This window comes from Diadema antillarum, unplaced genomic scaffold (genome assembly GCF_040938485.1).
Source record: "Diadema antillarum isolate AM-2024a unplaced genomic scaffold, OU_Dant_1.0 seq00000283_RagTag, whole genome shotgun sequence".
NCBI lineage: Eukaryota > Metazoa > Echinodermata > Echinoidea > Diadematoida > Diadematidae > Diadema > Diadema antillarum.
This window is the reverse complement of record NW_027271311.1, coordinates 388,686-413,065: the sequence shown is the minus strand read 5'-3', so window position 1 is coordinate 413,065 and position 24,380 is coordinate 388,686. Positions and strand designations below refer to the sequence as shown.

Here is a 24,380-nt window from a genome sequence, read left to right as displayed (position 1 = left end):
AAGTTTATTTTGTAAATTTTACTCTTATATAATGGTGACTTTGATCCTCTTAATGTGTTCCAGATGGCTGAAGACTCTCCTGCTTGAAGGAAATCAAATCACAGAACTTCCGCCAGAAATGGGTGAGGAGCTTGAAGGGCGTGTCTAGCATGTACAGCTAAGTGTACAGTCATCTTGATGCATGATTTTGCAATTAAGTTGCAGTGTGTGTGTGGTGTCATACTTGGCAACTTTAGGTTTTGTTCCTCTTGTTGCATCAGCTATATTAGGCATGCAAATTGATATAGATAACTATGCTACCCTACTTTTATCATTCTGTGGTGTATATTGCTTAGATTTTCAGGGAAAGCATCAGTTACTGTAGAAATCAATAAGAAGTACGGATTTATATACAATTGTAAGTGAATATTTCTGCAATAGGCAACACCCAGAAAGTTACATGTATGTAAGATTGTGCATACTGTCTATGAGATACAGAGAAAATATATTGAATATAGAGAAAAATTTTATAACTTTGTTATAAGGCAAACTTTGAAAAACAACTGCTTGTTACTTTTGTGATCTGAGTATAACGTTACATATCAACAAGTAATAACATTTGTTCAAATAGTAGATATAGTGTGTCCAAAACTGGACAGATCATACCCTCAGCTACACTGAGCCTTCCTTCTCACTACATGATAAGCAGTATGATCTGATGAAGATCCCTGTTCACATATGTGTGTGTGCTTCAGGTCATCTGAAAAGCCTGACCGGCCTGAACCTTAGGGGTAACCCCATCGAGTTCCCGCCACCCATGGTCATCGAGAAAGGGGTTCGAGAGATCCTCAGGTACCTGCGAGAGGCACTGGCCATAAAGAGCAGACGCCTGCAGTCTGCAGGTAAGGAGGGCACTATCTTTTTTTTTTCTTTCTTTCTTTTTTTCTTGCTTGGGTTTTAGTCTGTAGCATATAAGCATGGATGTGCTGACACTAATCATCACTTAGGAGTTGGTGATCATCATCATCATAAAATATCCATCTGATCATTTGGCCTCTGTTACTCCTATATCAATGTAGATCTTATAAAAAGTGAAAAATACACTGAATGTGTTGAGACACATTGAATTTGTTGTACAACATTGCAGATCTTATGTCCAGAGTTCATTTTAGGTAACTGTAGCTGTTTTGTGAATATTTATACTGACAAATACGCCATTAGATTAGGGATTATGCTGTCATTTTACACAATTAAAAAACTAAATAGATAAATGATGCTGATAATGATTGACATGCTTTTATCATGTCATTGTGGAGCTGATTGTGTTGGGGAACAGGCAAACAATCCTCACTATCTTAAAAGAATTTTCCTATGTAGAAACATGTCAAGGATGTTTGTAGTGATCAGCTAAAAAAGTGTCTATGGAAGGGGATTCCCATTCTGCATTGACCCCCGTGCTATTAAGTGGTGCCACATTTTGTTTTCGTTTTGACATGGATGACTGTGCAAAGTGTGAAGCTAAGCAAACATCCTCATGACAATGATAACATGGCCCTGCTTTACATGTCATGCATATTCTCGAGAGCAGAGCTGAGAATCGAAGATTTGCAGCTGAGTGACACTGCCTCCCACTCGTCGGGCAGCGACAACGAATATGAGCATGGCGGCCGCTTGGACGCCACTGACCGACACAATGCCCAGCCGTTCCAGTCCTCCAGCCGATTGTCCGTCCGCTCCAGCCTGAGCAACATCTCTGACCTGGAGTTCCCACGACCAAAGTCGGTCTCGCTCCACAAGCACATGACGTATGAGGAGTACCGCCAGGTGCAGTACGACCGCTTCAAGAAAGCTGGCGCCCTCGGTGTGCTCGGGAAGGACAGGCAAGAATTATCTGAATTGTACCCCCATTTGTTATATCCCCATTTTACTGCTGGTCATTACAAAGTCACCATTCCCCCTAGGGTTGACTCGAGCCTGAGGGAAAACCCCAACTTTTTGCTGTAGTGATGTGTGCTAGTACTTGCAATGGTACCTTCTCTTTGAAATGTTTTTTGTGAGATATTAAATTAGATTCCCCAGCACAACACGTGTTAAGTCAGTAAGGTACTTGTTACTATTTTAGCCTACCCATAGTCAGTGTCTACCATTTCCAGAATGAGAAATGCAATGACTTCCTTCAAAATCCATTAGAAAACTAATAACAAAAACTGGGGGTTTTTGCCACTTTTTCCTCCATATAACCCCCCAAATTCTGTCAATTACCTCCTTGTTTATTTGTAATCGCTTCTTCCTACATGAAAGCTTATGCTTGCTTTGGTGTGTCTTCATTTTTTCCAAAGTTGATTGAAATGACTACTAAATGTAAAATGCATGTCAACAGTATTATGTATATCAACTGTTCCTAGTATGTAACTGGTTTGCAAAGTGTATACATGTATTCATACTGTGAGTATATTTTGACGGTAACCAAGAAAATATCCTTTTGTCCTCGTCATTATGTTTTACAATAGCTTGAGCCCTATATCACCTATAACAAGGTATAACATTCATCACATCTCTTTCTGCACCAGTTCTAATGCGTGGTGGAACTCACAGCGCACAGAAAGATCAAATTTTCTTTTGTTACAGCTGTGTGATGTCTTTGATATCTCCTGTGTTTGCTTTTGTTGTTTTCCTTTATAATCTCCCTTTCATATCTGCGTACCACAATTCCCCCAAATCCCCGTAAGTGGGTCGTTCAGCCTAACCTTTGATCAAGACATTTCCTTGGGTCACCCAATTACATAAGCATAAACATTACAATCCCTGTTGATTCTTTAAAAGAAAGAGAAAAAAAAAATCTCATCCTGGATGGACTCAATAGACATGGAAAGATAATGTTAAGGATACATTTTTGTTACCTCATAATGTATCATTAGTTTATGGTTACCAGTAAAATCAGTGTTCAAGTGGAGAACGGTTTTGAGCCATTTTTTTTTTTTTCATTTAGATCAATACTTGTTTGGATTTTTAGTTTGTTATAAGACTATAGTATTGAAATACACATTCAAGTACATTTCATCTTCTGGTCATCTTAGACCCTCAATTTCCACTTAATGGCTGATGCCAAGCTATTGGAAGAAGTCAGACTTTTTGGTCCCCTGCAAGACAGATGTCGGGATAGTGATTTATAATGATTAATCTATGAAGAAACTTAAAGGGCAAAGTTGCGTGGAAGCCACATAAGTGCTTTTACATTATGGATCGCTTTTTCTACACCTTTGTGTAGTAGATAGATGTGGCTATGTGTGTGATAGGTAGCGGTGATGGTAGTGAGTGGTGTTAGTTGTACTGGTGGTGGTGGTGGTTGGATTTATGTAGTTATGGTAATGGTGGTGGTGGGAGTAGTAGTGGTATAAATGGTGGTGGTGATTACGTACAAGTTGTAAGTTACTATTCTTGGACAAGGAAAGGTGGCAATCTGTGAACTAATCTTTCTCTCTGTTCATTTCACTTTCCCTTTGAATCTTTACATTTAGTATTTTGCTAGTATGCTGAGAAAATATGTGCAAAGACATACTGGTAGTGATCTAAGAAGTATTAGAATGCAGCATATACTGTTATGTAAGCATACAATCACTTCCAGTTGATACTTTGTAGCACTCTACATCTTTTCTTTTTATGCCTCCGCCACGAAGTGGTGCCGGAGGCATTATGTTTTCGGTTGTCCGTCCGTCCGAACGTCCATATGTCCGCATTGGTTTACGCGATAACTTCAGAAATGTTGACTGGAATTTTACCAAACTTGGTCCAAGTATAAAGTATGATGGGGCAATTACTTGATTAGATTTGGGGTGAAATCGGCCAAAGGTCAAATCATGAAATTGTATCCGTTTACGCGATAACTCAAGACTGGATTGAGCAAATTTCACCAAATTTTGTCGGAGGATGATGTATGATGGGAAAATTACATGATTAGTTTTTTAGTGAAATCGAACTGAGGTCAAAGGTCAAAGATCAAGGTCAAATCCTAAAATTTATCTGTTTACGTGATAACTCAAAACTGGATGAAGCAGCTTTCACCAAACTTGGTCCAAGGATGATGTATGATGGGGCAATTAGTTGAGGAGATTTTAGTGACATTGGCAGGAGGTCAAAGGTCAAAAGGTCAAGGTCAAATGCTAAAAATGTTGCTATTTTCCCCATATCTATGCAATGCCCGAAGGTGTTTTATTGAAACTTAGTGTAGACATGTACTACTGCGTAAAGATTTTCCAGAGAGAGTTTCATGTCATAAGGTCAAAAGTCAAAAGGTCAAAGGCTAGGTGAAAATGTTGCAATTTCACTTTTCTCGCAAATGGTTCAATGTATCTTCATGGAACTTGGTACATATGCATGTACTGACTGGCAGGGATTATCTAGGGAATTTAGGGGTCATGGATCAATAGTCAGGGGTCAAAGGTCTAGGTCAACTCCTCAAAATTCTACTGTTTCCCTCATGCAGTTAGTATATAATGCAATGCTTGCATTATTAGTTTTAAAACTTGATATACATGTATTACCTAGTGGAGATTTTCTGGGAAATTTCCAGCCAGAAGGTCAAAGGTCAAAAGTTAAGGGTCAATGGTCAGGTTTAAATGAAAGAAAAAATCTATTTTGTACTGTAATTACATTCTTTCTTCATACCTTGAAAATTACTCAATGCATAAACTTATAACAGGGACGGTCAGAAGTCAAATAGAAATCCTTAATTCCCCAAATATGTGTACCTGCACTCTTAGACAATTATAGCAAACCCAGTTTGAGGAAAGTGAACATTCAAGACATTTCTGACAAACCTGTCATATCAATATTTTGCCAGTTATGTGAAACTGTCATCACACATTGTGAAGACATTGTACTATACACCTGTTGGGAGAATCATGCATTATGGCGGAGGCATCAGTCACCATAGCGACGTATCTAGTTTTTTTTCCATATACACTGCGACTTCTGAACATTTTTAAGCTGTGAATAAGTTCCATACAGCTCTTCATACTTTGGGTCATATATTAAAAAGCATGCACGCCAGAGAAGAAAAGAATGAGTGGTTTTATTTTGGTCTTTTTCATGTTGCATGAAAAGGAGTAGACCTTATTCCTCCTAAAACTGTTTGTAATATTTTGGCGGAGGTAAAATGTATTGGAAACAGCAGGAGGCTTGTCAGAACTCACCTTTGAATGCCTGCCCACTACCATTTTGTTCCCCATCCCATGCAATGCACAGCAGGAGGAGGAAGATGAAGAAGATGAGGAAGAACCGCGCCCAGCCGGTTGTGGACCCCATCCAGTCCAAGATGGCAGAGGAGCGACGTCTGGCTAAGCTGGCGCAGCTCAAGCAGAAACAGATGGTCATGGAGCAGAAGAGGAAGTAAGCTTGTTTCTCCCTTGAGCAGGAAGCCATACCTACTTCCTCAGCTTGACTACCCCTCACCTCACCTCTTCCAACGTTAGTATAAAGAGAAGGGGGTGAAAAATGCTGATTAGTTGACATGATACTCATGTTATATTGGAAACAGGCATAGACCATCAACAGACCCTTTGCAGCATTCCTCTGCATGTAGCAATGGGTCAAAAGTATGAAACTGGGGCATTATTGCTGTATGTAACACGGGGGGGGGGGGGGGGGGGGGGAGGGGCTAGGAGCTAGGAATAAGAAGATAGATGAGACCATCACAACAAGTCTTCAATCTTGAAGGTGAGGGGTAGAGATTGGTACACTCAACATTTAGTCATTGTTCCCTGTACCATCATTTCCTTGGCAGAGATCAGCAGCTGCTTGAAGACTGGAGACAGGAGACTAAGGACATGCAGAGGAAACATTACATCAAAGCTGTCAGGAATGCTCAGCAAGGTAAGATTGTTGGCTTGGAAAGTAACACCATCATGGTACATGTCTTCATATCTTGACTAGATAGTGCACTCCATTTCTATATGCTGCATCAGAAATCACAAACACCATCAATATCCTATAGTGTCATGCTTGTCAGCTCTGTTATGTGCATTTGGGCTGTGTTTATCAACTTTCCCCTGTTTGAAATATCTTTCGATACCCACCATCAAAGCACTTTCAGATCGCGTTTCTTGAGTTGTTGCGTTTATCAACTCTGTCGTGAGTCGATTACGAGGCTCTGTCACTGCACATCTCCATTTTGGCAGTTTGACCCAAGGAGCACAGATGTGTAGCTGGCAGTGGTTGCCTTGGGCAGGTCCAAGCTATAAGCATGTTTCAAAATGACTCTGCGTTTATCAATTCTACAGAATTGTGTTTCTGACTCAAACGCATTTGCGATTGCACTTTTTTTGGTGTTTCAGAAACACTTTTCTGGCCGCATAATCAAAACAGCTTTGTTTTATCAACTGCCCAAAATTCATTGAAAGCTGTTTAACAAACCTGAATTCTGTGCTACAAGTGAGTTGATAAACGCACCCTTAGAGATTTCGAGACCACCCTCGAGAAAAAGATAATTGATTCCACAGAGATGGAAGATGAATTACGCCATGTCTTCACCCTGTGCTTGTTGTGTCTCTTGTCTTTTAAATATTATAAAAAGTAATGATTTGATATATGATAAATATCTTTTTGCTGTCTTAATTACCACAAAATTTTTCTGTTCCTAGCCATCATTGTCAAATTTTGAACCCTATGCCATAGGTATTGAAAAAGTCTTTTGAGGCCCACAACATTTTGTTCTCTTTATTTCTCCCTTCCTGTTTCTTTTTGTCATTCTCTTGTCTGCCTTTCAGTCTCTCTCTCTCTCTCTCTCTCTCTCTCTCTCTTCTTTATGTATGTATGTATGTATGTATGTATGTATGTATGTATATGTCTATATTTATGAATCTGTATATTTTTCATCTATTTATTTTTATCACACATATGTTATATATTTGTATTTTCACCTTTGGGTGTCCATCTCATTTATAGATATCTGTATGTCAGTCAGTCAATTGATGAACTTACTTTCCTCTTTCTTTCACTTTTTCCTTCTCTCCTTCCATCTTCTGTTATATTCATATGTGTCGCTACTGGTGTTATCTCAATATATTTCAGCAAAGTGTACCATTCTTATAAGCTTCATGCAGGGCTCGACATCAGTGGTGATGCTGTGGCCTGGGGCCACTGAACGTTGATGTTGGGCCACCAAATTTCTGAAAAGGCTATCTTTTGGTGGTCTGACCAGCCTGATACATTTTATAATGAATCTTTATATTTCCTTTATTTTTGGGACACTGCATTTCTTCTTCTTCTTTTTTTTCAAGCCATCAAAATTTCAAGTTCAAAGATATTAGTGGCCCCGAACAGGCCTTACCAGAGAAAAATGTTACGTGTCAAGCTCTGCTTTATGTGAGATGGCATATACACTGCACCATCACCCACTGACCATCATGCATATTACATGCTTATAGATCAAATCTCATATTTATACAATTTGATGCATATGATTCATAATGTAAATGTTTTTAAATGGCAATGTCTCATATATGCTTGTACATGTTTCTCCAACTATGGTACTTAGTACTGTATCAACATTGCTGGAAAAAAAGAAATCATTTGTGGGTGACCGTGACTGATATGTGTAATAATTTTCCAGTTTGACAGACTGAAGAAACTCCCAATTTGGAAGAAGCTGTGTTATAAGTGAAATGTGTTTTTTCTTTTCTCCAGAAGTTTTTGCATTTAGTTTGTCAATCAAAGCAATTAAGATGAATGCAAATGAATACAGTACTGCCAAAAGTGTAGTTTTATCGGTCATTCTTGTTTTGATCAAAACATTGTATCTTACACTTCTGTGCTAAGTTTAGTCAGAAAATAAGCAATGTATGCACATTGCTCCATTTGTAGACCTATCATTCAATGCATTTCATTTTATTTATTTTTTTTTTTGCCCACTGTACCATCTAATTGTCCACCCCATCCCCCGTATTTGTAGTCAGGAAATGTAATGGGAAATTGACATTTTCATTCTTCCACAAATATATCTCTCTATATCTCTCTGTCTTTTATGTTTATTTTTTGCCCTTTTTTTTTTTCCTTGTATCTGGTTGATTTGAATTCACTGAAGGTCTTGGCTGGAAGCATGGTAATCTAACACGGTTCATTTCACTCACTGGGATCAAACTAATCGTGGGAAGACTTCTCACAAAACACTTACATGCACTTCTGTTCGCTCTCTCTGTGTCTAACTGCGTGCCAGTACACACTACTTGTGATAGTGCAGTCATCTCATTATCGTGCTTATACTGATACCAATCAGTGGTAGAGTGCCTAATTAAACATGCATCATTCATGGCATTGCCAATTACGTATGGAATACGAAAACATGGGCATTGGCAGCCAACTTCCACAAGGTCAGGTGCAAATTGAAATAGCGTAATTGTGATTATGGACCTGAACTATAAAGAAAAAGTCTGCACCTCCCCATGACAAGCCATTGTTTGCTAGTGTCAATACAACACCAAGGCTGGCAGTATACAAAACAGGAAGCTGATGAGGTGTAGCTTTCAGTGAAATGATGTGTGAGTAAGATGCCACTCAGAACAAAAAACGTGCATGGCCAAACCAAGTCTTTCGAAATAATTATCTTAAGTTTCTGCTGTGTTTGTTTTGAATGAGGGCAGGACCTTGATGATCACCAATAATTAGCTGATGTATGTCATGCAGTTTTCATGGAGTTTTCATGGCTTCGATCAGAATAGGGTTTTGCTAGCTATCTAATTAATCTCACCCTGTAATAATAGGTGTGATTATCAATATTTCACAAGGTCATACCCTGATATTCTGCCACTCTGCCACAGTGCTGGTCAGTGTGTGAATCCTGTTAAGGGCATCATAGTTGCCAAAGGCAAAGAAATATTGACAAAAGTTCATATTTGATTGCAGTGGATGCATGTGTTGGTGATAGGAGCCTGGCAACCATTGTTGAAGGCATGCTCTTGGGTATATTTGTGAGGTGTCTCTCTCTCTATTCTATTTGAGACTGTAGTGGCAGGGGTAAATGGATTCCTCATAACTCACTTACATTGAAATAGAAAGGGACAGGCATGATTGGTGCTTTCCAAACATGTTTTCTTTTCTTTCTTATCCCTTTTGTCTAAAGCAAGTGACTCGCATCCATATTGAATCTGTTTGAAATATTCAGTCATAGTAGCCATAAAGATCAGACTCATACAAGTATGTGTTCATAATATCTGTCTGAAACAGCATATAGTTTGAAACGTTCTGCAATTCACAGACATGAAGGAATAAAAAGTCAGAGTAGTAATGCAAAGTAGTAATGCAAAAAGAGTATTAAAGTTTTAACCCTTTTGGGAAAAGGAGTTTGGGAAAATTTTCCTAACTTTTCTTCTGGTAATGTGTGCATCACAGAAGTGATACATACTTTGAATTCATTGCGAGATCTTGCAGTAGGTCAATTTCTCTGCCACTAAAAAATCATATATTATGCAGTTCAATTTCTGGGGAGTCAATCTTTCTAGTGGCTTTTAAACTCTTTGATGAGTTTGTTTTGTTGTTTTTGTTGTTTTGGGGTGATGTAAAAGATTATGTCTGTGTTGATGGAGGTAAAGGCTCCCTAATGGTGGCTTGATGACGAATGTGGTTTATTAATCATGAAGTTCTCAGGGAATTCACCATATCTGTACAGTTCATGAAGTAAGCCAAGTTATTTTGACATGCTCCGGGTAAGTTGTCAACAAAGTGTGATTTGGTGAGGGTAACCATTATGGTCACAAATAGTTTACTTTAGAAATAAAAAACAGCATCATTTTTATATTGTGTTAGATTATTCCTGATCTCTGCTTCAGTGAGAAAGATAAATGAGCAGCATCCTCAGCCCATACAGACAGAGAAAGTTGATGATAAGAAAGAAAGGAACAAAGAGATGATGCTTCTTTTGGGTAAAATTAAGTGATCACGTTGTGAAGTCACTCATATTTTTTTCTTTCCCCAGTTTTTTATTCCAGAATGGTAGAACATTTCTGCTTGATTTTTCTTTCATTTTTTGCTTTGTTTTTGTTTTATGGTTGTTGTTTTTTTTTTGTGAATGAAGCTTACTATTTATATAGGAATTTTTGCGTGTAATTGTGATTGGTAGATACTTTTTATAGCACATTTAAAGTGTATGCCAGTTTCCAGATGGTAAAGCCACGCTTTAAGCTCATTTACCAAGTGGCAATTAATCATTCCTGCCTTTGAACTTGATGATTAAGTAATGTACATGCTATATTTCTGTTTAGATGGTCATGTTTGATAGCTTGATACACATTTAAGTTATTATGATCTTTTGCACATTGGTGCTATGTGTGTGATGAGAGAATCATTGGCACTCCACTTTGTTTCCATCATTTATACACTCCATCATTCATCAGTGCACATGCTCCATTCATCCACACACAATCACATATCATCATTGTTTGTTCACAGAGTTTGTGTGTAAATTCTTCCACAGTCCACTCCCCAGTCACCCAACTCATATTCGCATTGATTTGATATGTAAGATATCGTTCAGAGGAACAGATAGCGTGTTCTGAGCATCATTCTTCGTGTACACATCACTGACTTGCACTCATCATACGTATTGTTTGGTTGGATGCTTATTCTTTTTCTTTTCTTTTTCTTTAGTCTCATTCATACAATTTTGTTGTTGTTGTTGTTGTGTCATCATTCATCGTGATGATCATGATGCTTGATGTAAATCTGATTGTGACATTTTTATTCATTTCAGTTTATTCAAATCTCATCTAGCAGACATTTTGTGAACAAAACAGGGCTGTGGTAGGGAGATATGACAGATCACAACACACAGTCAGTCAATAAGTAGCCCAAAATTGGTGGATTGAATAAGCCCGCCAAACAAGAGTATGAAAGGAGTGTAGGTCCAGTGACAAAATGAAATTGATTAAAGGCCCGACAACACTGAACACGATCTGTATGTCCTTTATACTCTAGACTGACTATACTCTGTGCAGAGAAAGAAGGATGAAGGCAAACAGTGTATGTTATGGCAAAATTCATCAGCAGTAGCGCTTGCTCATTTGCGTAGTCTTTTTGTCCAGTCTTTCTGGCCAAAACTCACCTTTAGTGTGTCTCTACACAGCAACTCCCCTGTTTGTCATGATAGTTGGAGAACATATGTGACCCTGCACCTCAAAACAAACAAAAAGTCGCCAGACATGAATTTTTAGTTAAGACCATATTCTGAAAGAGCAGACTTTAAGCTTTAAAATGATGTATAACTCAAATCAAATGGACTCTCCTAAGCTATCTAAATATTGGAAAGAAAGCAAAAACTCAGGAAAAGTGTGAACTGAGAAAAGAGGCTCTGAAGTACAGTGTCTATTCAAGCGCTTAATCTTTACCAAACCGTGCTGGCTGTGCGATGAATGGGACAAAAAAGCAGGAAGTAAACCACCAGAGTAACAACAATGAAGGGATTATCAGATTAAACTGAAATTAAACATGCCTCATTAATACATTCGGTCCATAATTAATGCCAACTTTTAAAGCAGTAGCACTATCCTTTCAAAAGATATTAGAGTTGAAAGGGAAGAGTGTGGACAAGGTTTTTCTGAAATGAAAAAGGGATTCTAAAGACTCACCTAATCACACTATTGTACCAAAAACGGTCGAGATAAACTGCTAAAAAAAACACACTTTCCTGCCCGTTTTATGATACCAAATTTTAGCATAATGTAAAAGAAGACCCGTTCTTTCAGAAAATATGAAAAAGTCAAGTTGGGCTAGGTTGACCCATTTCACTTATTTTCAGTCCTCACGCAAAATCAGTGTGTGCGACTTTATGTTCGTTTTGAGGTGCATGGTCACATATTATGATGTGTGGCCGGAGAAAAATGTCGGAGATGTTGCAGAGTGCTATGACTCTGCAGAGACCATGCACAGTTAATGCAAAGCAACCTCTCTGTATAGAGAATAGCCTTAAAGGATCTATCCCACTATCAAAGAAGAAATGTAAGTGGTGGCTGCAAATTTTGGCTATTCTAATACTCGCAGCAGTTCTCAAATTGCAAAACTATGTGGAGACAGGTGTAGAGAAGAGAAATTGCTTCCAAGTAGAATTTCATTTGAGTTTACATCATAGAAATATAACACTCTTCTTCTTAATTTTGTTAAAGGGATGGTACAGTATTGGTGGAGATGAAAATTGGGCTTTGACCTTTTTGCGAGATACCAAGAAAACAATCGTGAAATAGTACAGAGCATACCATTTTAAGAGGAATTCAAAGGTTATTTGATAAAAATCGGGTTTGGAATAGCTAAAACATCCAAAAACAAAGTAAAACAAAACGATCGTAATAAAAGGTGGGTCCCACACTTTATTAGGATTGCTCTGTTTTGGATATCTCGGCCATTTCAAAACCAATTTTCATCAAATAAACATTGAATCCCTCTCGGAATTACATGCTCTTTCATATTTCATAAGAGGTTTCACACTATCTCAACAAAAAAATGATAAAAACCTGAAGTTAAGTCTCAACCAAAACTATACGATCCCTTTAAAGTTGCATTTAGCTGATAATATAGTAGGTCCTTTCATTCACTGTAACGGGGAGCATTTAAAGAAAGTGGAAAGAATCTCAGGGAACATATTCCTTTTTCACTTCCAAACTCTAATGCAGTGTCATCTTCACTGTACAAGATACTTCTGCATCTCTAGATACAATATATAACATGAGAATTTAATAGATGAATGGATACTGGGATGGAATACAGAAGACAGAATATAGGTTCAGTTGATATTTCCAAACATTACCTCAATATGGTCTGTTGTTTGAGAGTGATTTTACAAAGTATAATTTGTTTGTGGGTGATGGCTCCATCCATTCACTGATGAGATTTGAAGGGATAGGTAGGTTATTACCTCTAGTCAGGGATGCTGCTGAGGTTGAGTTGCTGTCTTCATTTGGAGTTGAAGTGCCTCTGATGTTTACGTGGTTGTTATTGTGTGTTGGTGGCAATATTCTCTCAGCAACCCAGCACGTTATCACTGGTCATTCATTTGTCTGCAGTTTTCTTAAAAGTTTGAGAGGATTTTGGTTTTTTTTTATCCTTTTGGAAACTATGATGCACATGCATTCAGAGTTTATCAGAGCTTGCTGTCATTACAGTGATTAGCATGGCCTTGTATTGCCAAGGTATCGCTTCTTTAGGCAAAGCAGACATTCAGTGAGTGTGCGTGGCATATGCATTAATCCATTCCTCCCACCGTTCTCCGAGCGCCTTCAATGCCCCCAAATGAGATTCTTTTTGCCCGTCAACAGAGATTGGTCAGATTGGCAATCAGCCTGCTGTACGAAAGCAGTCAAGCATTACACACATCCCCTTTTCACGGTGAACCACATATACCATCAAACAATGCAAAATATTGATCAGACATGAGGTATGAATTCAGCGTGTGCTGATGGGCTCACAAATTTTGTTATTATACACTATAAGAAAATGGGGTCAGCGAAAGTCAAAATCTAGTGTGCTCAGTCTTTAACAATGGTTACATCTGCGTACAAGTTTTGTAGCAAAATAAGCACAATACATGTACTACATTTGAAAAAAAAAGAGTAAATTAGACGAGAATACGTACAGTTTTGCAACAGAAAAAGAACAGATACTATTAGAAGATACTGTAATCTTTCAGTCACTGTAATCTTTCCATTAAAGTACTTCTGGTCAGCATAACACAAATAAACATGAATTTAGGCCATGAATGCAGACAGACAATCTTGTCTACATTTTTATGCCACAGGAACCTGGTATACCCGTAAGGAACAAATTATAGTAACTGCTGTACTTTTGAATCAATAGAGTGTGATTCAATGGACTGGATAGCGTTCGTGTGCTCGTGCTTTCGTACACGGGGAGTAAACCTGCAAATGTGGTGGCAGGGATTTGGAGAGTGTGGGGGATGGGGGGAAGGGGTTGTCTGCTGTTTGTGAAGTGATGACCTGAGAGGGCAGCAGACATGGTTTTAGTTCTGTGGTGGTTGAATGAGTCACACTTTGCCGTGCCGTCATGAACCTACAGTCGGTCTCTTCAGAGGATGCCAAGTTTGCACCCGTCTCTCTGCATAGTGCATTCTGCTGGACAGTGAATGGTACTCCAGCAGGTTTGATTGCGCTGAAGTACGCGTTTTTTTGTTGTTGTGGCCAACGTATTATGGTGTATGAATATGGATGAGTGATCGAAATTATGCAATGAGAGGTGGATACAAACTGACAAGATAACATGGGTTTCTAAAAATTGGAGGTATCTAGGTTAATATTGTGGGGCCATCTCCTCAGACTGTTCGTTCTTGTTGTGGATCAGCTTTGTGTGCAGACTCTGAGAGTCCCATTTCAGTTTTTTAGGAGCATTATCAGTTTCTTTTGTCTTTTGGTTTACAGAAGGTCACTAGCTGTTCATGAGGACTGTGCTATGAACACTCATGAGAGAATACTGCTTCGTTTTCGTTTTAGCATGGAGGAGAATGTACATTCAGTGCAAAGCACAAGGAATATTTTCTTTTTTTATATATCATTTCCAGTCTTCTCTGAAATCTCTGTGAAAATGGATGAAATAGGTGGAAGTATTATTTACCCATTAAAAACTAGTCCTGAGTTTACTCAGGCAAATGTCTGAAGGAAATACTTATGACAGCAAAATCAGCTTGTCTTCAATAAGTCAAAAAATGGGGGGGGGGGGGAAGCTTGTTCATGAAGATTGTATCCAATTTTGCACAGGTAAACACCGATCCATAATTCAAAATGAAAATTTTAAGATTTTCTTTCTATTCCAAGCCATAGCTTCTCGATGTGAGCTGTTGTTTGGGGGTATACACACAGGTAGCAATGAGCAATGTGATCATATTCTTTTTCCAAGAAGACAAGCTGATCATCTAATTCCAAATGGTTAAAATCCAAAGTTCATGTCTTTCTTAAATGCTGATACACGTAAAGCATTCAGCAATCGCATTATCTGTGGCCGTGCATTCATTCGCATCTGTCGTTCTGTTTCAGATTTCATCGACCCCGAGCTCAAGATGCCGTACGACACACTCCCCGAGTACATGAAGATGATGAACCGCGAGGACAGGATAAAGGTGAGTGGCGCCCTCTCTCTCAATCCCCGTCAGAATTCACAGATTGACCTCTTTCTGGAGGTCAAGGAGTGACAACAATGAGCAAGGGGTTTCCAGCAGGGAGAATTGATTGGCAGATTATATTATTGTTGTCTGGTGTTCAGCATCTTGAAATTGGCAGGCACAATTGAGGAGGTGGTTCTTATAAAAAATGGAACTCCACATTGTATTGTTTGGTGAGGGAGAGGATAGGGTCTCTGACATTGTAGGGGTCTCTGACATTGTAGGAGTCTCCTGTGGAACATTATTGTACCCATTGTTTTTCAGCAGGTGATGCAATATTCTATTCCACGTTTCAGTGCAAATGTGTTGTTTCGTGTTTTGGTTGTATGTCTGCCACGCTGTATGTAGCAAAATGTTGGAGGAAGTCTGAAGTTGTAACCCATGAGGGGTATCAATGGATGAATGGATAATAAAGAAAGACTATAAAGCACAAGAATGTGTAACATCTATGACAATGTACCCCATTTTCAGTCTTCATCATACCAGGGAGGTGTTAGAAAAGGAGAGACAACTCTTCGTAATTCATGCAAACACATGTTTGGGTTGAAAGCGTTACAATGGGATGTCTAGCATTCCACTATACGCTTTGAAGTCATGCGCTGCACCGCTCTAGTTGCAAGGCGAAGTTCGGAGACGAAGAACGCATTTCTCCTTTCGTTGAATTACAAGCTTTATTTCCCCGTGAAATTTTAAATGAAATACTCGAATTGATTAAGAGTAGTTTGGGAAAGAATTCAATATTATAAACATGTATTTCTAGTTTCTTCGTAATGCGCAAATTGAAATGAAATGAAAATTAGGCCATCTTAAAAACCTAATATTTTTCTATAATCCGCACATTTCCGCATGTTAGTTTTCTATCCTTTAATCTGGGATATTTTGATCTTTAAAATAAAGTACTCCGCTAAAGCGTGCACCAGCATGCTTTTAAACTAGTTGCTGTTAAAATTGTCAGTTTCACACTGCATTTTGATGCGCTGCTCCAATTCAAGGTACACAAATTCATTGTTGCCATCACATTGAAAGAGAGAGAGAGCGAAATGCAGTAGGGGCAAGTATTTCTGGATGTGAGAGCGCTAGTCCCGATTATTGATGCTCTCTTTTGTCAAAGCATCTGATTTCCACCTGTAGTTAAGCGCATAACTTCTTGGCGGTGCCGCGCATGACTTCAAAGGAGAGCAGGAGTTGTCTCTCCTTTTCTAACACCTCCCTGATCATACCTTCAGGATTCCCTTACATCACTTCTATTCTGCTTTTAACCTACTTTTATCACACTTTTATCACACTTTCATCACACTTTTATCCCACGTTTATCCCACCTTCATATTACTTTTACTTTATCCTCCAGATCTACATCTTACCTTTCCCTCTTTGTCACTCACTTTCGCTGTACCTTTACCGTAGATTTTACCCTACCCTTTGGTATCACCTCTACTCTATCTTTGTCCCACTTTTCCAAACCCTTATCCATCTTTACCTAATGTTTACCTCGCATTTGCTGCAGCTTCATCTCAGTGAAAACTTAGCTTTACATATCAATGTACCTTTACCTCACTTGTATTAAACATGTCTTTACTTCACTTTTACTCTTCCTTAATACCATCTTTACCTCCCTATTCTAATCTTCATGTTACTATCACTCCACCTTAACTTCATCATTAATCATCTTCTAGGTACAACCTCACCTGAAGCACCTGCATCTTGTTATTTCAATCTATCTTCTGACTTTTTTTTTCCTGGCAGGAGGAAGTCAAGCACAAACATGAGGCAATGAAGACTATGCTGACCCCAGAAGAGAAACAAAGATTTGACCAAGCCAAGTGAGTCCTCCTGTTTTTATACCCCCACCCACACGTAGTGTGTATGGGGGTATATACTGTATAAGCTGTTATTTACGCGTACAGATATTTTCGCGAATCAGGAGGTCACAGACATTTTCGCGAGGTGTTGTTTTCACAAATTGATACCGAGGCTATCGTAGGCGCACTATTACATTAGTGCATAGCGACATTTTCACGTGTTGTTAAAGTCGCGGTTAAACAGTATTTTATGAAAATCGCGAAAATTAAACCCTCGCGAAAATAACAGCTTATACAGTACAACGTGTAGGAATCACTCTGAGGTCGGGTGGCCGGGCGGTCGGCCAGGCGATCGGGCTGTCGGTACAAAATCTTGTGGCTCTAACTACTCCCTCATTTTTTGAGCAATTGACCTAAAATTTGGCTTGTGTGACTGCTATTATAGGTAGATGTGCAAGACACCTTTTTCGTCTTTATGGATTAATGCATTACCATGTTAACAGGAAATTTGTATAAAAATCATGCAAAATGTTGTGACTTGAACTACTCTCTCATTTTTCGAGCAATTGACCTACAATTTGGGTTGTGTGACCGCTATCATAGGTAGATACAAGACACCTTTTTCGTCAGTATCCCATCATGCATTGCCATGGCAACGGCAAATTTCCATAAAAATCACAAAATGTTGTGGATCTAACTACTCTCAGTTTTAAAGCAATTTAACTGAAGTTTGGCACATGTAATCAATGAGATATGTAGTTGATAGCAAGATACTTTTTTGTGAGTTTTTAAAAATTGGTTGCCATGGCAACAGCAATTTTTATACAAATCCTCCAAAAATATGTGGATTAAAAGTAACTCCCTGAGTTGCATGTGTGACCACTATCACAGGTACCTGTAGATGTACAAAATGCTTTTTTTTTTTGGTCAGGATTGCATAATGCATTGCCATGGTAACCACAAATTTTCATAAAATCTTACAAAATGTTGTGGATCAAATTACTTTCGAATTTTTTGAGCAATTGACCCTAAATTTGGCATGTGTGACTGCTATCAAAGGTATGTATGTGCAACTTAACATGGCTGCCAAAAGAGAAATCAGTGCTTGTAAGCAAGCAATTACAGAACTGGCAGTGTTAAGCCCCCTCATGGGGGACAATGCAATATACCCTGGTGGGTAAATGAATTGGGCCTCCCATGAATCCCTACTTTACTTGGTCTTCAAGTAAGCTTGTTTTTTTCCCCTGTAAATCATAAAGGCAGCATAAAGGTGAAAAATAAGAGAAATCGCAAATTTTCTTTTCATATGATATCCCAGAAGTACACATATGATATAAGACGCAAAGTACCAAACAGTTTAAGAATGAGTAGTAATGTCCTGCGTTTCTACCATTTGTTTTGGGGGACCAGAATCGAGAGGGACCGACAGCTAATCAGTAAGATCAAAGAGCACACTCAGAGGGTCCAGGACAGGAAGCAGAGACCACGAGGAAACCCCCGCGAGGAAATGGATCTTGCCCAGAAAGACCTAGCAGAGGTGAGGAGAGATTGTATATATATACACGTATCTGCTAGGGGCATATTTCTGACTTCTCCTGAATTATTAACTATTAGCTTACATGGTCTTTCATGGAATACAAAAATCTCACTTGCTACTGGTTGATGTGTACATTTAAGCATGCCTTTCTTTATCAGTAAATAAGGCAGTTTTCTTGAAGTCATTTTCAGCCATTGCTTTGAATGGTGTATACTTCACAAGTACTCAAAATATGTAACTTTCTTTTCATTATCATGTGTGTCTGTAAATCACGGTACAAAATTCAATCAATTCATCTGGACTTACTGTTGTGATTTAATTTTGTACCTTTATTGAACATTACTTGGATGAATCAGAACTTAAACCAATTTTCAGTAAATCAACCAAATGTACTGAATTTACCTTGTAGGTACAAAATCTCAGAAGTATTCATCCGCTCAAAAGGTTGAATTGAAATACATGTATACATGTGAATGGTAAATTTGTGACCTAGCAATGCTGTTGCACAAAATGGAATTGAGTGGTAGCCATATGGTCTTCAAATCAAAATGCACACATAGGTAAACAGTGTATTGATATTGTATAACATATAGTACAAAATTTTACGTCAAAGTGATAGTAATGATGGTAATAATTGATATGTAAGATGAAAATATTGTTGACATTCCTGCTTATGTGCACTGTTGCATGTCATTTCAGGGGTATATGATGATGTCTAACACATGGTAAAAGTTGCATTGACCCCCAGTTATTATGTATTTTTCCTCTCTCTGACCTGATATACTCTTTATGTTTTAGTTGCGAAACCTGGCTCAGCTCAGTATAACCGAGCTGAAACCATTCTAAGGGTAAATGGAATGCAGTGCTGGTCTTTCTGTCTCATGCATTTTGCAAGTTTGCAGACTTTGTGCAGTTGATTTGCCCGTAAAAAAAAGGGGGAAAGGAAACAAATGTTGGATGAAACTCTGATAAAAAGCTATGAATCAACCCTAGTGAAATCTAACATTTTGCAGTGTGTGGCTTGAAAAAAAAATGCATTGGTTCAGAAATGTGATGTTAATTGACAATCATTCACAGAAGCAAACTTCATCAGAAGCTTATTTACGTAAGCTGTATAGGACCAGAGTGTAGACATTTATATCTGTATCAAGTATCTTGTTATAGCAGGATGAAAATAAAAGAATATCAAAGGATTGGAACCTGCAGAATTACCTTGTGACATCTGGTATCTTGCTTTATATGACCTCATCAAAATGATGTTCCACTGTATTATATAAATGGGGCCAAAAGAGTATTAACCATGCTACTTGAAAGCAGAAAAAAGTGCTTGCGTAGATTAGAGTGTTGTATTTCCAGCTTGCATGGAAATTTGCATGAAAGTGTAGACTCTCTTAGGTACAAATCATGCGCCATTCTTCGCCGACATTCCTGAGGACACTTTTTATGCCTCCGCAATGAAGTGGTCGGAGGCATTATGTTTTCGGGTCGTCCGTCCGTCCGTACGTACGTACATACGTAGCGTACGTCCGTCCGTCCCATTTTGTTTTTGTTGATATCTCAAGAACTGTGTGGTGGTTTTACATCAAACTTGGTATGAGGGTATATCCTTGGGGGACAATACTTTGTGTGGATTTTAGGGTCACAGGGTCAAAGGTCAAAGGTCACAGGTTATTTTGTGAAAAAAAATTGAAATTTCATGTTTTTCTCCATATCTCGCAAATGGTTCAAGGTATCTTCATGGAACTTAGTATATATGCTTGTACCGATGGGCAGTGATTATCTAGGGAAGTTGGGGGTCATGGGTCAAAGGTCAGGGGGGTCAAAGGTCAAGGTCAACTCCTCAAAATATCACTACTTTCCTTAAAATGCAATATGCCTGAAGGTTTTTTTTTTTTTAACTTGATGTATGGCATGTATTACCCAATATATATTTTTGGGGAAGTGTCTTGCCAAAAGGTCAAAGGTCAAAAGGTAAAAGGTCAAGTGAAAGTGCTAAATTGCACTTTTTCCTCCATATCTCGAAAGTAACTCAAGGTATCATCATGAAACTTACATATTTATGCATGTTCTACCTAACAGTGATTCTCTGTGGAACTGTGAGTCAAAGGTCAAACAAAAGGTTTAGATAATGCTATTTTCCCATTTGATACTGAAATTATACTTTTTCTCAATACCTTGAAAATTACTCAATGCATAAACTTATAAAAGGGTCAGAAGTCAAGTAAAAATCATCAGTTCCCGAAATACCTGCACTCTGACATTTTAATAATTCATCCAATTGAACCTAGTTCTAGGAAAGTGAACATTCAGCACATTTGTGTCAAACCTGTCATTTTGATATTTTGCCAATTGTGTGAAACTGTCATCACACATTGTCAAGACATTGTACTATACACCTATTAGGAGAACCATGCATTATGGCAGAGGCATATCAGTCGCCGTAGCGATATATCTAGTTTATTTTTGCGCTGCCAGATTTCGTCACTGAAGTTTTAGCAAATCTGTCCCTGTAAGTTTGTTTCTGTGCATTCATTGAAAATAATTCTTTGTAGAAGAGCGAAAGGGAAATTGATTAGTGCTGCTTGTGTGTGTGTAGAACATGCAGATTCATCAAATGAACTAGAATTAGACTGTAGGTTATTCCTGTATATGCAATACACTAAGAGTACATAGTAGCTGTCAAACATAAAAATCATTGGTCAAGGACCAGCTTGGAATGAATAAAAGTAAATAAAGCGCGCAAGCAAACAGAAAAGTAGTTATTCTCAACTGATGATGTGACCAAAGTGAGTGTGGGTAAATGGTTTGATTAACTCAATTGCCACTCAAAATGTGTTGTTTAGCTATGCTTAAGTACAAAAATCTGATGTTCCACTTGCTTTAGAGTGTCCAGTTCTCCCGGTTTTGCATGATAATGGGTTTATTGACTTCTGTGAGGGTCGAACCAAACCCTCCTTTGTTTTTCCTTATGTGACGTAATGTTTGGAAAGGGCTGGATTAAATGACAATTCTGTCAGCTAAAAACTAAAAAAAAAAAAATCCTTCAGATTTCTGCTAATCTTTTCTGTCTTCTCTCTCTCTCTCTCTCTCTCTCTCTCTCTCTTCCCAATGCTGTGTACGCATGTGCAGTATACTGAAATATTTTCCCTAGTTAATTTCAGACATTTGTATCGCAAAGCTTCTGAATATTTTACATTGTTGCACAGGTATGTCTGTCAATGATGTATTATTCCATTTAATAGGCTCTCACAAGCAGCATTAGGTATCTTTTTTCGGTCCCATACCCCATTGCAGTCCTCTCATTAAGGAATCATAAAAAATATTCCTTACATCTGTGAATGTACACATATTCGTATATTTAGAGTGGCTGATAGTTAATTTGCTCTTATGAAACAGCGGACAATTTGATAAATGTGTTTACTATTATGGTACCAGTCAACAGAGAAAGTATGATCAAAACACATCTGCTGTTCTAAAGGCAATTTGCTTCTGAAATATTCTGACATAATCGAATGTGATGAATCTTGGCATTATTTACCATGAATGAAAGTTATCTGTAAGTATCTAGTATCACCTAGGTATGCGTATAATAGTAATACAAATACTCTACGGTTTTGTGAAACATAGTTCTTGAATCGTGTTTGTACATCTCAGGCCCAGCGGCTGCAGCAAGCCTTACACCGTCGCCAGGACAACCTGGAGTACCGCTTCCGTGCCTTCACTGGGGATGACTTTCCGTCCATGTCGGTGACCAACACCCGCAACTACAAACCGCTGCCAAAGTCGTGAGAGGCCGTCCAAAAAAAGACAGAGATATCATAGGCCAGAGAGCATTGCCTAGAAGAAGTTGGACACTTTAATACTTCTTCACAGCACAACTCTGGATGAGCAAACGTCCTATCTGGTTGCTGTGATCACTTGTTCTCACCAGGGTTATAATGTCAGGGTACAGTGGCATGCACATGTTTGTGCCAGGTTCTTGCATCACCAACACAAACACTAGGGTGTAATGTCATGTGAACAGACAAGGGTTGCTGATGTCATGCATAGTACATTTTGACTATCAACTGGTGTTGAGGACGTACTGTAATTCAATGATTCCATTGCTGTCATTGTGACTTCATTCATTTCCCCTCATATTTCTTGGACAAAGAAAAAATAGCATTGCATAGTGCTCATCAAATACTGCAAAAGTGGAAATTTTCACAGTACATTAATTTTTGTGTATCTCATACTACTTTTGGCTAGCGCAAACTTCTCAAACCCACGAAAATATCTTCACAATTTTCTTTGCACAGTTGCGTAGCGCAAATTCAAGAACCCACGAATATGTTTTGGAGTCGCTCAGTGCAAGAAATTAATCTCGCGAAAATACAATGTACTGATGTCTACTGTTGAAGGACTCTTTACCATTTTGTTCACTCTTCACTTCGTATAATTAGTAAAGTATTTTATTCTATTTCAACAATATTGAAACATTTACAGTGACATTGCAGAGATTTTGATGTGTAAGTGATGATGTTTCTAGCATGTAAAGACCTAACACAGTACTTTGCTGAGCAGGAAATAAACCCATCTTCAAGAAGTCTTGATGGAAAGAAGTCATATTTCTGAAATGATTAGATATCAACAAATAGTGTCCACATATACCCTGAAGAAATGTGTCAGCAATACATGAGCATATATCAAAGTTGTTAATGTGATTTCAGTTTGCCGTGTTGCGTATTGCTGTTACTTGAAGCTACATGTGGTGCATTGTGTGTACAACTGTAGATAGTATTTATGCGTGATGTACAATGCTACTATGAAGGAATTGCAACAGTTACAATATTCAGCCTTCTATTCACACATTTTGTTACAAATTGGACAAGGTAGCCAGCTTTTGGTCTCAACGTTTATAGTTTTGGACAAGCGTCATTTAGGGTTTCATTCTTATGTTCTGAAGAAGAGGAATGTAGGTAAAGAATATACCACAGAAATATGCATAAGTAGGACAGAGCTTTTGTTCATGCAATTTCCTTCGAAGGGGTGAGATTCTTTGAGGCAGGGGTCACACCAAAGATTGGGTATTCTATCTGAAAAGCCTCACCATACAGAATCAATAAATAACAATGTGTAAGGTTGTTGGACATGCTATATTTGCATAGCAGATTTTCGTTGAAGTTGTGCTAGAAACCAACTATCAAACACATCAATCCAGGATTCTTGGCAAGCAAAACAGTAATTTGATAAAAAGTCTTGCTGTTTTGTTTTGTTTTGTTTTTTAATGTCCAAAGTTCTGATATCTAAATGCAACCCTCCAAAATCCAGTTGTTGTGTGGTGTCAGACAGCGGGTAGACAGTGCCCCATTGTCAGACATACAATACAAGTATCAACAGCCTTTAGTTATGTCTTGAGGATATTTTGGAAACACATACAATGTACATTACAATCCTTAAATAGCCACCTACAGCGTGTATATGTATTATGCCAACAGTAAGCAGTATTGTGGACTACACATGTGTAAAGTATGTCTCTCTTGGTGCATCCGTACGTTTGTTTTTGTTGTACAAGTACTCTCATACGACCTGCAGCTATGTGCTCTAGTGAGTACAGGAAATGCTATTACCTGATGTTCAATTCTAAACTTCAGGTGCGTAGAACATGCTTTGATTTTGAGTCTCAGATGAGAAGACAGATTAGCAGATGGCCAATAGCTGAAAAGCAGTAGTCATTAGATTTGCCAGAATCATTGGTCATCCGTCATACTTAATGTATACAGTGCACTCCCTTTACAACGAACATGGTTACAACGAAATTTCGTTATAACGAAGTAAAACTTCTGGTCCCAAAATTATCGCCATTAAAGTTTATGGTACAAAATTCGCTTATAACGAACACAGCTATAGCGAAATTTTTGTTGTAACGAAGTCTTTT

At 38.3% G+C, this 24,380-nt stretch overlaps 1 protein-coding gene across 1 annotated transcript; it reads left to right on the top strand.

Annotated features, from left to right (window-relative positions):
* Positions 1 to 63: 63 nt before the first annotated feature.
* On the top strand, positions 64 to 22,402 carry LOC139729982 (uncharacterized; the record flags this gene model as incomplete). The annotated part of the gene is made up of 9 exons (XM_071640898.1): positions 64 to 122; positions 735 to 881; positions 1,568 to 1,877; positions 5,224 to 5,367; positions 5,762 to 5,850; positions 15,003 to 15,085; positions 16,871 to 16,947; positions 18,337 to 18,463; positions 22,118 to 22,402. Coding segments are annotated over 9 exons (1,171 nt in total), but the record flags the coding sequence as incomplete, so codon positions are not given.
* Between the last annotated feature and the right edge of the window lie 1,978 nt (positions 22,403 to 24,380).